Raw genomic sequence first — 15,396 nt, 5'->3', positions numbered from 1 at the left:
AATAATTTCAAAATTTAAACATTACTATCTCTAGATACCTGGTAAAAACAAATGCACCTTCTATCTGGAGGAAGTTACTCTCATCCTATCTCAGATAATCCCCATGGATAATTTTTAAGGACAATGACCAACACACAATGAAAAGAATTTTTTTAAATAGCCAAGCACACAAGGAAATAAGGCACCATGTATAAGAAGTAGCAGGAAAAAAATAGACCACAGAAACAGACCCACAAATACTTTAGATTTGGCGTTATCACTTATAGATTATAAAATGACTATGCCTAATATATCAATATTTCATGGTATAAAAAACAAGGTTGAAAATATCTGGAGAAAACAGGAAATTTTTTAAAAGTGATCCATCAGATTTGAAGGGAAACTAAAGGAACTTCTATAAATGAAAAATATAATAAGCATAATTATTAAAGCTTAATTAAGAGGTTTAACAGCCAATTAGACACACCTGAAAAGAGAATCAGTAAACTGGGAAATAAACTAGAGAAGATTTTGCAAAATGCAGAACAAAGAAAAAAGAACAATATATGGAAAAATGGTTAAGAAATTTGAAGATGGAGTGACTTAGAAGATTTAACATATGTTTGACTGGAATTTCAAAAAGATACAATAGAGAGCATGGGATAGAGATAACAGCAAATAATTTTTTCAGAATTGATGAAATACACTAATATACGCATTAAATAAACTCATCCACTCCATATTTGTTAAATTAAAAGAAATCTACACCTAGTCACATCACAGAACACTGACTATAAAGTAAAAATTTTTCAACAACCAGGAAAAGAGAGGTTATCTTCAAAGGAGTGCACATCAACAATTGACTTCATAACAGCAACAGTGGAAGCCAGAAGACAGGGTAATGAATGTGTTCAATGTACTGAAGTAAATTAATTGCCAAGCTAGAATTCCATACAGGCAAAAAAGTCTTTTAAGAATGAAGGTGAAAGGGACTCCCCTGGTGGCACAGTGGTTAAGAATCCGTCTGCCAATGCAGGAGACACGGGTTCGAGCCCTGGTCTGGGAAGATCCCACATGCCGCGGAGCAACTAAGCCCACGCGCCACAACTACTGAGCCCTCGTGCCACAACTACTGAAGCCTGCGCTCCTAGCGACCGTGCTCTGCAACAAGAGAAGCGCACCGCAACGAAGAGTAGCCCCTGCTCACGGCAAGTAGAGAAAGCCCATGCACAGCAACGAAGACCCAACACAGCCAAAAAAAAATTTTTTAATAAATAAATTAAAATAAAAACCTTAAAAAAAATGAATGCAAGTGAAATAAAGACATTTTAAAACAAAATAATAAAAACAAAACTTAAGAGATTTCCCATCAGTATTCCTGCAGTAAATGATAAAGCCTATAATTAAGGCAGAAAGAAACTGATCCCAGATAGAAATTCTGAGGTGCAGGAAGAGCTAAAGAGCAAGGAGAGTATTAAATTTGTGGGATAAAACTAAATGAACATTGACTATATAAAGCAACAATAATAGTATTGTGAGATTTTAAAATGTAGAATTAAAATACACTACAACAGTAGTATATATATTGGGAGGGGTAGATGGAATTATAGTTTTCTAGGTCCTTGTATTATCTAGGATGAAGATATAGTAATTAAGTTTAAATGTTAGTAAGTTAAGAGTGCATGTTGTAATTTCTTTGGTAACCAAAGAATAAAAGAGTATATAGCTTCCAAACTAGTAAGGTCAGGGCAGGGGTGAGAAGTGGGGAGAAGAAAAGAAGGAAAAGAAACATAGAATATTTGGTCAAATAGAAAGAAAATAAAATGTTAGATTTAACCTAAATACTAGTATGTCAGCAATTACACTTGTACCAAGACTCAGTGACTTAAAACAAGAAACATTTTCTCACTGAGTCTATAGGTCAGCTGGGTGCTTCTTCTGCTCTCAGCTCGGGACCTCATGCATCTGCAGTCACCTGAGGGTTGGATAGGCAGCTCTGCAGATCTTCCCTAAGCTCTCTCACTTTTGGGGGGTCTGAGAGGTTGTAAGCTGGTCTACAAAGACCTTACTTAGGACAACTTGTCTCTGCTCCACATGGTCTTTCATATACCAGAAATCTTCCTGGGCTTGTCTTCATGGCAAAGGCAGGGTTTGAAGAGAGCGCAGAAACATGCAAGGCCCCTTGAGGCCTAGGCTAAGAACTGGTACACCATGATTTCCCACATTCTATTGGTCACAGTCACAGGGCAAGATTTAAGAGGCTCGGAGGTATACTTACCTAACTGTGAAATCATATTGTAAAGGGCATGGATTCAAGGGAGCCATTAATTATGACCAAATCTACCTCAATGATAAAATGCAAATGTACTAATTGTTCTGGTTAAAAGTCAAAGATTGTCAGGCTCAATTTAAAAAAAAAAAAGAAGTTCAACTGTATGTTGTTGAAAAGAGACACATCTGAAACATAAGGTTACATAAAGTTTGAAAGTAAAAAAGTGGTAAAAGGTAAACAACATCAATACTAACCAAATAAAAACAAAGTAGCCATTGAGGACTAAATAAACTAAGGTTAAAAGCAATACTAGAAATAAAGAGGATCATTTCAAATGATAATAGGTTCAGTTCGCCAGAAATATCAATTTGCTAATTTAATTTGTCTGCAACCTATAAGCTTAGCCTTAAAAACTTATAAACCAAAAATTGACATTACTGCAAACCCACAGCTGCAGTGGGAAGTTTTAATATACCTCTGAGTAATTAATAGAAAAAGGATGTAAAATACTTGAACAACATGATTAACAAACTTGACTTAGCCATTTAGAGAACATTACCCCAAACAACTGCAGAACACAAATTCTTTTCAAGCATACATGGAATATTTATAATAATTGATCAAATACTATCCAGAAAGCAGATGTCAACAGATTCCAAAGGATTTACATGCACTATGCTCTCCGTTCAAAATGCAATTAAACTTTAACTCAGTTACAGATGTTAACTAGGAAATCCCCATGTATTTGGAAATTAATGCATTTCTAAATAACCTACAAGTTAAAGACAATTTTATAATGTAATTTTGAAACGACCTTGAACTGAAATGTAATAAAAATACCACATTTCAAAACTTGTGAGATCAAGTTACAGTGGTGCTAAATGGAAATATTTTAGCCCTGAAATTGGTACATTAGGAAAGAATAAAGACTGAGAATGAATGAGCTAAACATTTATCTAAAGCAGTTAGGAAACCAATAGCAAAATAATCCTGAAGCAAGTTAAAGAAAAGAAATAATGACATTAAAAACATAATTAATGAAAAATTGATTATTTGAAAAGACTAATAAAAGTGATGGATAATTTGTATATTGCTTTTGTAATTAAAAATCAATAAAATAAATGCAGATAAATACCTATATGTTACTTTCTTCTTTACCAGAGTGAGAAAATTATGCTACTGAAATATCCAGTAAAAGGGACTGATTATGTAAATTGATCTACATCACAATTGAATTTTATTCATTCATTAAAATATTAATTTTAATAACATAGAAAATGCTTATTATATACCATTAAGCAAAAACAGTATACGAAACTGGACGTTTAGTATGATCTTAACGTTTTACAAAAATTTATAGAAAAAGCCTGCAAAGAAATATGTCTAATGTGAACAATGTTAATGATTTACATAGATTTATATGCTATAGACTCATGGGTGATTTTACTCTATTTCTTATACTTTTCAAAATGCGTACCCCTTATAATTTCTAAAATAGTTGTGTTATACTCTTAAATTGGGAAAAGGAAGACATTTTTAAAAGATATATTCCTTTTCTGCTCCCAATCTTCAGTTCACAGTTCATAGTAAAGTATTTATATCACTTCCCTGAGAGACACGCTAAGTGGTAGAAACCAGAAAGTGACCTTCATGAAGGATGAGTTGCAGTCCTCTGGAATTCTAGGCTTATGGGTCTGCAAGTGATGCTGTGAGCACTGTTTCTGTTCTTCATAATCAAACGAAGCTTCCTGTTTCATTATTTACCTCCTAATAAGATCTTACCCTGATATGATAACAGTTACAGGTTTTTGGTTTTTTTGTGTTTTGTTTTTACCTAAACTTAAACCAGCATTTCATTCCATTTCTTTTTTTATATATGGTTTTATTTATTTTATTTATTTATTTTTGGCTGCATTGGGTCTTCTGTGCTGCATGCGGGCTTTCTCTAGTTGTGGTGAGCAGGGGCTACTCTTCATTGCGGTGCGTGTGCTTCTCATTGTGGTGGCTTCTCTTGTTGCAGAGCATGGGCTCTAGGCACGTGGGCTTCAGTAGTTGTGGCGCACGGGCTCAGTAGTTGTGGCCCGCAGGCTCTAGAGCTCAGGCTCAGTAGTTATGGCGCACGGGCTTTGTTGCTCTGCAGCATATGGGATCTTCCCAGACCAGACATCGAACCCACGTCCCCTGCATTGGCAGGCAGATTCTTAACCACTGCGCCACCAGGGGAGTCCCTCCATTCCATTTCTAGCTATGGGTAGTACTACTGAGCTGCATAATGGAATTATGAACTATTTGTGTGATTTATAAGATGTGTAACTAACATATGTTTTATGGGATATAAAGACTTGGAAAGTTTGGTCTACTACATGTGTAATTAGGGTTGGTCCTCTGTGATTATTTAAGTTTTGTATTTTTTTTTTTTAGAGTTTTTTCACTTTAGAAATGCTTGAGACATGTTTATGTTGATGATTGGTAGTTGTGAAACAAAAGAATTTGAGTTGTATAGCTTAATTAGTAGAGAGATTGGGGTAGTGAACTGACTTAAAAAAACTCAAATTCATAAAACAGATATTCAAAAAAGCATATGCTACCCGCTAAAGTCAACAAAAACTAGACATATTTTCACAAATCAGATGAGTAACTCTCTAAATCTCTTTACTGTCTTTCTACAGGAAGAAGCAATTCCGGTATCTTCTAGAAACGAAAGGGAAAAAACCTGGTATTGTCAATGAAGAAAATAATGATAGCAAGAGACTTGTGGGAGAAAACACAAATCGTGCGACACTAAATTATACCACAAGAGACTTTTATAATGAAAAGCTGGAGGTAAAACTATCATTATCTTTGGAAACTATTGTCTGGATAAATCCCAAATGGCTTGAGACTTGGGAGTTGTACGTTTCTCTCCTAATCAGTTAGGATAACCTTTTTTTGTTCTGGAATGTTAGCCAGCCTTATATACAGAGCTGGGGACAGTAGCCACCAAGGCATTAGGGAGAACTAGAGCCCACAGTTTCAATATATTTAAGCAGAAAAAAAAAATGTTCAAAAGAAATAGGTACCAAAAATCTAGACCAAAGTAGGTCCAGATCTCTCTGAATTAAGAAAACTGATATAGGCTTGCTCTGAGTACTTAACTAGCCTGTGCCGGCCTGGCAGAGGACACAGCAGAACCTCCATTTCTGTTCTCTTTGCCTAGGTCCTTGATGTTTTAATTCACTGTTTTATTCTCCTACACCATTACCTTCTGTGTTCTTAGTCACATAATTTTAACCTATTCTGTTTCCACCGTAGCTATTTAGACAGAAAAGCTGGAACCAATTCTTTATTCCTTTATGTGTTCAGAAGTTTACTGAGGGAACATTGTGTTAGGGTACTGCAGAACTACGAAGAAGAAAGCCATGCAGCTCCTGCCTTGATGGAACTCAGAGAAAGCTGCAGAAACAAGTCATCTAAATAACAATAGAAAGTTCAGATTCTACAAGAGATTTTGAGGGGACTAAGTGGTGTGTGTGTATATGGATATATATACAAAAAATGGCCAGACATTTTTCAAATGTTTTATAACAGCTGTGAGATTCTTTATTCAAACCATATTGTAGCTGGAAACTCAGTATTTCAAAAGAAAGCAAAACAGCAGAGCTGTTCTTGTTGTAGATGGAGTTCAGAGCTTTATTTGATTGGATCTTCGATTCTTTTCCTTTCCCTCACCTCACCCCCCGTCCTGAAGCATCTTTTTGGAACCCATAGGGCTCTAAGGATTATAGCTTGAAAAATGCTTGAGAACTCAGTGCAGCAATATTTTTATAGCATCCTGAAAAATGTTCAGATTCTGCTTTAAATTCTCCTAGTGCAAGAAAGGTTACTGCTTCATGAGGTAGCTGTATATCACTGAACAACTCTAACAGTGAAGAAATTCTTACCCATGTTAAGTGAAATCTGCCTCCTAATAACTTTCAGTTAGTGATCCTAGTATTATTTGCCTTACGTAGAAAAGAGAACAAGTCTTTCTTATGAAAACTCTTCAAATACTTGAAGTCAGTTCCTTGAAGTCCTCTCTATAGTCATACTTTCATTCATTCAAAAATCATGTGTTGAGCACCTATCGCACATAATACTTGGGCTGTAAGAAGTCGCTGTCCTTATCCTCATGGATCTCACATTCTAATGGGGGAGATAGACATGTGCAGGGATAAATGTAAATCACTACGTCAAGAGAGTAGAAGAGGGATAGCTTATCCAGGTCAAGAGAGGCTTTCTAGAGAAGAAGCTTCCTGAAATCTTAAAGGATAAAATATAGCTATATGATAAAGGGAAAAGGGCATTTCTAGGAAATAGCACAGTATGAATAAAAGACATGGAAGCATAAATTAGATAAGGAGAGAGCCAGGAACTTTAAGCAGTTCACTGTTGTTGAAGCACAGAGACTGAGGTAGATGGTGTTAAAAGATGAGACTGGGAAGGTAGTAAGAGGGGAAAGAGATTGAATTTAATCCCTTGGCAAATAGGAGCTTCCCGATGTTACGAAAAGGGAAAATGAAAGCCAAGCTGGCAGGATTATGAGTCCTTGTCTTCCTGAAAGCAGTCAGTTCTAGGAGTCAAAAATTAATACTGATTTCAATAAAGGACATTTAGAAAAATATCAAAGAGCTGCTTGCAAAACAAGAACAGTTTCATAGAGAAATCTACCAACTCTTTAAGGAACAGACAATTCCAATAATTTTTGAATTGTTCAAGAGTATTAAAAAAAAGGAAAACTTCTTCACTTTTTAAAGTCAGACAGTGTAACATTGAATCCAAACCTTCCAGGACTGCACAGAAGAAGAAAAGCCAGACCAAATACCTAAGAATATTGATGATGCAAAAATCCTTAAAAAATTATATCAAGCAAAATACAGCAGAACATTAAATGAATAATGAAACATTACAGCCAAATATGGTTTAGTCTAGGAATGTGAGAAATATTCGATATCAGTAAATTATTAATAGATCTAAGGTAAAAATTTGTGATTATTTCTATAGATATTCAAAAGGCATTTCATACAATTCAACATCTGTCCTTAATTTTTTCAACTCAATAAATAGGATAATTAGAAATCGGATAGATAGCTGTAGTAATTAAGGCAGTATAGGAATAGATACATAGACCCATGGACAAAATAGCCAGAACTATCCCACGTATATAGGAAAACTTTATACAGATAGCGGGTATTGCAGACTAGTACAGACAGACTATCTAATAAATGCTACTGAGGAAATAGAATATCAAATCAGAAATAAATACAGACCCCCTACTTCACACCACACAAGAAAAATTAACTCCATATCAAATAACCCAAGTATGAAAAGCAAAACTTTAAAGTTCTCATTTAAAAAACAGATGAAACTATGACCTTGATTGGGTAGGCTATGATTTTCTAAAATCCCAAAGGCACAAACTAGAGGGGAAAAATTTGATAAATTTGGCAATAGAAGTGATTTTTATTCAAAACAGGGATAGTTTCAGTGGAGTCATATAAGCAGAGTCCTGATTAAAGTGGTTTGAGCAGTAAATAAGCAATCAAAAATTAAGACAGCGAATGTTGACTATTGTTTTGAGAAATATCAAAGGGAAAAGAAAAAACCTGAAGCCACATAACATTATAGAAAGAATACTACGCCATTAGGAGACTTGGATTTGAGCCCATGATTCCACCACTTATTTATTGCCTGAAAGACCTTGCCCATGTCCCTTAATCACTTTCTCTTGACTCACAACCTAGCATTCACCACTTCTTAAAAAATATTTAAATCACTGCAACACAAAGTGCTCATTCTCTCTTCTCTGTATATCCTGAGTTGTTAAAGGAATTACTTGAAGTAAGTTTCTCACAAATCAGGGTAAGCAGACCCATTCATTATACATATGACATGTATAATTCTGTTGCTTGGTAGTTGTTCATTCAACCTCCTGACTCATTCTAAAAAAGATTTAAGATGGACAGAGAGCTGAAAGGGACTTTAAAAGAATCCAGTCATGTTCTTAGACAGGTAAGGAAAACTGGAAACTTAGGTGAACTACTGAGGCTCACATGGTGAGATCCTGACTGAACTGCCTCTAGAACTCAGACCCTCTGATTCCTGACCTTGGCTTCTTTCACAGTATATCGTGCTGTTTCCTGAAGTCTTCTGGACCACCCCAGCACAAAGGGCTCTCGTTTCTTTGAACACTTTGATTGTATTTGCCATCTAAACATCTCATTCAGCACTTATTTACTGTTTCATTTCTTTCAGTTAAGCTTTTAACATGTGTAGGCCATCTCTCCAACTAGACTGCAGGTTCTACAAGGACTAGACTAGAGTTTTCCCTAGGTTAGTATTAGTAGATGATGTCTAATCCTGAGCAAGTCTCTCGACCTCTGTTGACCTTAGTTTCCCATTTATAAAATGGAGATATGGATTAAATTCCTATACAAATACCATTATAGTTAGCGTAACTCTATAACAAATCTACCTTTGACCTACTTTTTTTCCTATCTTCATGACAACAAAATTTTAGTTCAATGAAATAATATAAACAATATTGTATAGAGTTCACCTCATCAGGATTGAACTTGTAAAATACTTGATTCATGACCCCACACAGGGATACTGTGGGCTAGAAAAAAATAAGTATATGAAAGCATTTGAGAATGGAAAAAGCATTATTCAAAGAGCAACAACTTCTTGACAGGTCAGGGCAAGAGAGGTATCTCTAATGTGCTCTTAACAGGATCATTCTGGACATGCAGAGTGCATCGTCCTGGCAGACACCTGATGAGTTTTAGAGTATACTGTATGGAGAGACAGGGTAATTGGCTTAGAGGAGAGAAGAAATGATGAAGTAAAGATGCTTTCAAACACATTTACTAAATTAAGGGTTATTATAATAGATAAAGTTCTGTATCAGCATGTTTATAAAGAAGTCATGGAAGAAACTATAGCAGGAAATTTTAAACCACCAAAAATTGCACTATGCCAATTATGAAAATTTTAATTTGTATTATGTATAAATTATTTAACAAAATTCATCATTTAAAAATTCTGTAAATTTTTGTTATCCCTTATTACTATAAAATTTTTCCAGCCCCTGCCGCTAGAACTTTTTTTAAAATTCAAAATCATGTTTTCAGAAGCTTAGAAATCTGTAAGAGAGGTCTTCTACTTGTGTAAATACATTGCCCATTGTAAAATATTGCTCATTTTACTTACTGATCTCTGGTGATTCCCATTTGTCTTTCTTCCTGGTAGTCCCTTTGTAGCCCAGATTTACTGAGTGTTAAAAGGGAGCAGCTAAATGCTGTTCTCATCGACAAGCTAACTTAGTGCAGGTGGCTAAGTCCCAGACTATATTTCAGAGTTAGTGAAGTTAGGTTTACCAGAGAAGTCGCCAGCTGGAACCATTTGTTATTTATCGCCCATCAAAATCTGTACATATTTTTATGATAGGTCAATTCATGACCTATTGTTTTTAGCACATGAACTAAATCAGATCAGCATGTTGATCCCTGAATGGTGAGTGATTACTTAGAGAAATCTTATACGTCATAGGAAAATTTCCAAAATATGCCTCTGTTAGAGGAAGTTAGTGACAATTGGGACTCACCATTAATTTATATTAATTAATCAAGAATCTAAAACATATTTATTTTGTTGTTTTATAAATTGTAAAAATTTGGAAAAGGAAGAGAAATAGAAAAAAGGAGGAAAAAAATACTCATTGTCTCAATACCCAAAGACAATCTTAATGACACTTCAGTATAATTTTTTATTAATTTTCTATATATTTTTGTAACTTTTAAATGAAAATTTCAAACATACAACAAAGTTGAAAGAATTTTACAGTAAACACTCAATACCCAAACCTAAATTCTACTCTTAGTATTGTACTGTACAGTGTACTTGCTTTGTCACTTATCTATGCATTTACCCATCCTCTATCCATCAACAATCCACCTTATTTTTAAAATTTATTTTAAAGTAATTGCACACATTACCACACCTCTCCCTAAATAATTCAGCATGCAGATCATTAGAGTTCAGTATTTCATATAGTTTCTTATTTTGAGGTAAAATTTATATACAATGAAATGTAAATCTTAGGAGTACAGTTGCTAAGTTTTGACAAATACATACACTTATGTAACCCAACCTCTATCAAAATTTCATTTTGTATTTTTCTTTTTCCACTTAACATTATAATGTAAGCATTTTCCTTGTTATTACAAATCTCTGTAGTGTGATTTTAATGGCAATATTTGTTGATATTTTAAATTTAACTATTTTTAAATTATTTTGGTGTTTTGAGTTGGAGGTTTCAGTATATCCTTTTCCAAGTAGTTAAACCTATTGACTCATTGACATTTATTATTTCTTTCTTCCTCCATTTATGTGAATTGCTTCTTCTTTAATTCTGATTATCTGATCTATTCCATTGATTTTTTTCCATATATATTATGGCACTTTCCATCATCATGCCTAGATACTCTCTAAAAGTATCAACAGCCAAAATAAATGTTGAATTCTTGTATTAATCAAAATGGCTTTGTTTCAGCCTCTAGGATGATATCGAGGCCCAGTGCCCCAATAGCCTCGGGCCCAAAACTTCCTCTGTTGTGTTTTGAACCCAGGTTTTTCATTTGCAGACTGCCAGACCCAGAAGTTGAATGGGAACACTGTCTCTTCTGAAGGCCAAGTTCTGGGTCCCAGGCTTGTATATATGTCCTCTTCCTCCTTGTACACTTTTCCCCCAACTTGGTCCAAATGGTCTTGGCCACATAAGTCAGTGTAATGCATCACTACATGCTTTCCTAAAATACAGAGTGAATTCACAGTATGGATATTTCAAATATGTATATGGATATTAACTGACCTCATACTAATTAAGAGTGTCAGCCTCAGTGCCCTGATATATTTACTACTAGAAGTCATGAATCTATGCATTCAGTTAATTTGTGCGAAGTAAACTACTTTCACTGAGAAAGGGGAAAGTCTATCAATGAAGAAATAGTTGTTACGATCCAGTGATTCCAATAAAGAAACACTTTTCTTAACTATAATTTAAAAGCTTTATTTCCCCCCACAATTAGCAAATGGGTTTCATATTAGTTCACCTGGAAGTTTTCGTCCTACAGCGGGCAAGAAATACATTTTTAACAGAGCTGTCCCACGGAGGTGGGAGTGGACTGGGAAGAAGTGAGCTCCTAGTTGCTGTCTTTACTCAAGCAGAGCTCTGTGTCCAGAGTGTCTAGGAAAGTCTTCCTGCTATGAGGGGTGGGGGTCAGAATAGATTATTTCAAGTTTCTCTGGTTCAGCTAATTGTTGCTTTGGTTTGGGGATTAATTATGATTGACTGTAAAATGTTCTTTTTTTTTAACAGGAAATAAAGGAAAAAAAGAAATTCTGCAAGATGTATATCGAGGATCTTGTGAAGGAAGCCACAGAAATCAACATGAAAAATGAGGCTTTGCAGAAGCTTTGGCCACAGATGTTCATTGAGCTTGTTAGGGATGCAGTCATGGAGATCCGCAATAAAAATTCCTATATGAAGCTTTGCCTACAGCAGATAACTGACCAAAAATAGAAATGGCTTTTAGTTACAGTTGATTTTTGCAGTTTTATGTTTCTGAAGGTTGAAAATATGCAGGTTAAACATGTTAAAACAACAACAACACTATCCTACAAACTAGAAAGACTAGCGTCAAAGCATTATTGCCTACTGTTCTTGTAGTTAAAGGTTAGGAAGGAAAGAAGGAAAGAGAGGGAAAGGGAGGAGTCATTTCCTATGTATGTTGACCAAGCAATCTTTGGGAACTAAGCAGTCTTTAGAGATAGCCTGGGCCTTGAATGGGCCCCGCATCTTCAGTTCTTGCTTTGACTGGTGCCCCTGCTATAGCCCAAAGCACGTAGTGTTTGCTCATGGTTCAGCATGAGTTGCTTCTATCTACTTTCAGCTGATAATTTTTAGTTACTTGCCTCTTTATTTTATGTCATTATTTCAAAGCCAAAAATATGTTCTTTTTTATGAGTGAAGAATAAACTTATTAATAAATTAGTTTAAAAGAAAATGTGTTTGCCTCCTTAATCTGGTCAGAATTGTCATATTTATTATATGTTTCTCTTTAGCTGAGTGGGAGCCCTTCTCTTCACTTATATAGGAAGAGGGCTCATTATTCTAAGGATGCATCCTCAGGGCACCAAAAGGGGTCCTGGGGGGTCACTATAGGCAGAAGATATGAAAATGAGTCAAAACTGGGGCAGGAAGAAAATGCTTTTTCTTAGGAGATCCTGAGTGTATGTAAAATGTGGTGACTAATCATTAAGTCTCCTTCTCTGAATGGTGTTTCTTTCTGTTGTTAGCTATTCTAAGGCTCTTTTTTTAGGTAGGCATGTATACCTGTACCTCAAAATTATTAGGGATTTATGAGTGAAAGTTTCTAATTTTTCTAATTCCACTTGAAGGTCAAACAGGTAAATAAGATGTAAGCCGGGTGTTGTCATACTTCCTGCTGGTGAGGAAGGGGTTTGGAGCCCATTACCGTAGCCAGAAGTGATACAACTTTAGAAACACAATCTTACAGGCCAATAAATAGGAATTCTCCAATTTGCTCAGATTTTACCAGGCAACTCTGTCACAGCAGGACCACCAGGATGTGGGAAAATGAGAACAGAAGTTACGGGACAACAAAGTCCTACGGAAATGCTTGGAAGGAAGTGAGGTAAGCTGCCTTTGCAGTTCTAAGAAAGGCCTACATCCTTAAGAGCTCGTGGTCACCCTCCCCCAAGAAGGAGTGCTTAAGTTTAGGAGGTTAGCATCATGTTTCAGAACATAGCCTTTTAAGTCTCACTGTCCTGGGTTTGCATCTCAGCACTTCAGCTCCCAGTTTAGCTTGTGACCCATCTGCACCTCAATGTCCTCATAATAGTACCTACCTCATAAGATTGTTCTGAGGATCAAATGAGATAATGCATTTAACGCATTTATCATAATGCCTGGCACAAAGCGACCACGCAGTCAAAGAAGCTGTTCTTCGTCTTCTTCTAGAAACAGGTTGAACCACAGAGTTGGTGCCCCAGGACAGGAAGAACTCAGTGTCTCCTGATAATCCTCTGTCTCTAAATTGAAACATATGGACCATCTCTCATCTGTCTGGTAAAGGGTGATCTCTCCCGGGGTCTCTGTCTTATTTGGTATAGAAATGAGACCTACCTTGAGGGTGATGTTGAGATGAGAAATAAGAATATCTTGTTCGTGGGCTTCTAGGAAATAGGAGAGGCAAGAACATGTGACTCCTCAGGCATGTGGGGAACGGTTGCTCGCTCAAGGCCAGGCAGGTGAACGCCTGGCTGTTTCAGAAATGACCTGGCTAGCTTCCTGAATGCTGCCTCTCCGCCCCTAACCCTCCCACCCCTGATGCTAAAGAGACTTGACCCTCACATTCACATGAATTCTTGGCCCTCCACAATCCTCCTGGGTATTTAAGGAACCGAAGGTCAGCACACACTGACTTGGCAGAAAGCCTACATGCACTGCTGCCTCTGCCCAGACCACTTGCTTCTGGCCTTCTCGTTCCTGAAACCAAACCTCCTTAATGCCCCAGCTTTAGTCACTTGGTCTCTCATCCCTTTGTACCTGAGCCACCTCTTGACTACCCCCACTGTCTCATACCGATTGATTTCTATTACTTGAATCCTTATTTTGCCTGGTCCCAAACTCCCACTGGCTGTGTCCTCCCATATAATTCTTGTCCCCTGCAGCTAAGCTTCCTCCCAACCTCCCAACTTGCTGGAGTTCCTGGGTGAGAATTACGCCCAGATGAAAGGACAAGGGGACCTGGGTCTACTGTGGCTGGAATCAACTGAGGGCCCTATGTTGCTAGTGGTGATCCCTGGAACGAGTTGTCCTCTCTACTTGGGGCTTTCCAGGGTCTTTGGGAAGGGGAAAGAGATGCACACCCCACAGTCTGAAACTGTCAAGGCTAGTATGTTCTGAAGGATTGCTTTTTTCCAAAAGGGATCTCGAGCAGAAACAGAATATCGCCTCAAAAGCAGAAATGTCCAGTATCTGCCATCTGGCGAGATACTGTCCCCCATGTTCTGGTTCAGCAGTTAGGTTGTTACGTGTGCTGTTACATCTGGGGATGGCTGCCAAGTGTGCTGTTGGATCTGAGGCTAGCTAAGTGTGCTACTGTCTGAGGATGGTGCTGGTATCAGCTCCCCACTTCCAGAACTTCACTCCACTAAAGGCCTGGCACGTGAGACAGTGAAGCCTTACCCTGCTCCTGATCTACTCCTGATGAGGGCAGGGACTACAGTGGAATTCATATTCTCCTCCACTGACTAATAATAATCATAACAACAACTAAGATTTATTGGGTGGTGTCTTGCATTATTCTAAGCTCTTTACATGCATTGTCTCATTTAATCTCCCCACACTGTGATATACATGTGCTATTACCCCTATTTGAACATTAGAAAACTGAGGCAGAGAGGTTGAAAACCTCACCCAAGGGTATTTCAGCCAGTATATAGTAGATAGGACCTGCATTCATAACCACTGTTAGTCTTAAGCATCTGGCATCTGAGTAAAATAAATGAAAGAATGAAAAGAAAGGAAGGAAAGGAAAGGAAGAGGAAGGAAAGGAGAGAAGGACAAAAGAAGTGAAAAGAAGAACCTGGTTAGTTAGCAAGGCAAAAATGCAAAACAGAATACAGAGATACTGCTCAGGAGAGTATTAAGTTAAATCTTGAAGAACAAAGATTAGTTTTCCTAACCTGCTTTTATGGGTCAGCTGGAGATGGAATGGTACCTGTTGCCAAGAAGTTCAGAGCCAAGTTTGAAACTTGATCACGGTGACTGTGGTTAACCAGTATTGGTGGAATATTTGTTATCTTTGATCCTGATTTTCTACTTAGGTTTATGTTTTCCTGGCTCATTGTATGTATCTTTTGTTGCAAGCTTCCTCAAATCCTTTCTGGAAAGAGGATAAGGATAAGTAAATGAGCTAAAGTGTACCCCAACTCCAAAGAATACACTACTCCTATATTTTTGGGCAATGAAATGCTTTACAGTTTCTCTTCAGGAGACAATGAAACTATTAATTCCTTACACCAGTCTCTCTAAGCTTGAG

The 15,396-nt window shown here is 36.8% G+C and overlaps 1 protein-coding gene across 3 annotated transcripts in view; it reads left to right on the top strand.

Annotated features, from left to right (window-relative positions):
• LRRC49 (leucine rich repeat containing 49) overlaps window positions 1–12,237 on the top strand; it is a 132,887-nt gene extending 120,650 nt beyond the window's left edge. For all 3 annotated transcript variants that reach the window (XM_061180122.1, XM_061180121.1, XM_061180123.1), the window contains 2 exons: window positions 4,921–5,074; window positions 11,646–12,237. In XM_061180122.1, the coding sequence (XP_061036105.1) occupies window positions 4,921–5,074; window positions 11,646–11,849 (358 nt within the window). In that variant the 3' untranslated portion in view covers window positions 11,850–12,237. The remainder of the gene's footprint in view (window positions 1–4,920; window positions 5,075–11,645) is intronic.
• The last annotated feature ends 3,159 nt before the right edge of the window (window positions 12,238–15,396 follow it).

Source organism: Eubalaena glacialis, chromosome 2 (assembly GCF_028564815.1).
Source record: "Eubalaena glacialis isolate mEubGla1 chromosome 2, mEubGla1.1.hap2.+ XY, whole genome shotgun sequence".
Taxonomy (NCBI): Eukaryota; Metazoa; Chordata; class Mammalia; order Artiodactyla; family Balaenidae; genus Eubalaena; species Eubalaena glacialis.
This window is presented reverse-complemented; position numbering and strand designations above follow the sequence as displayed.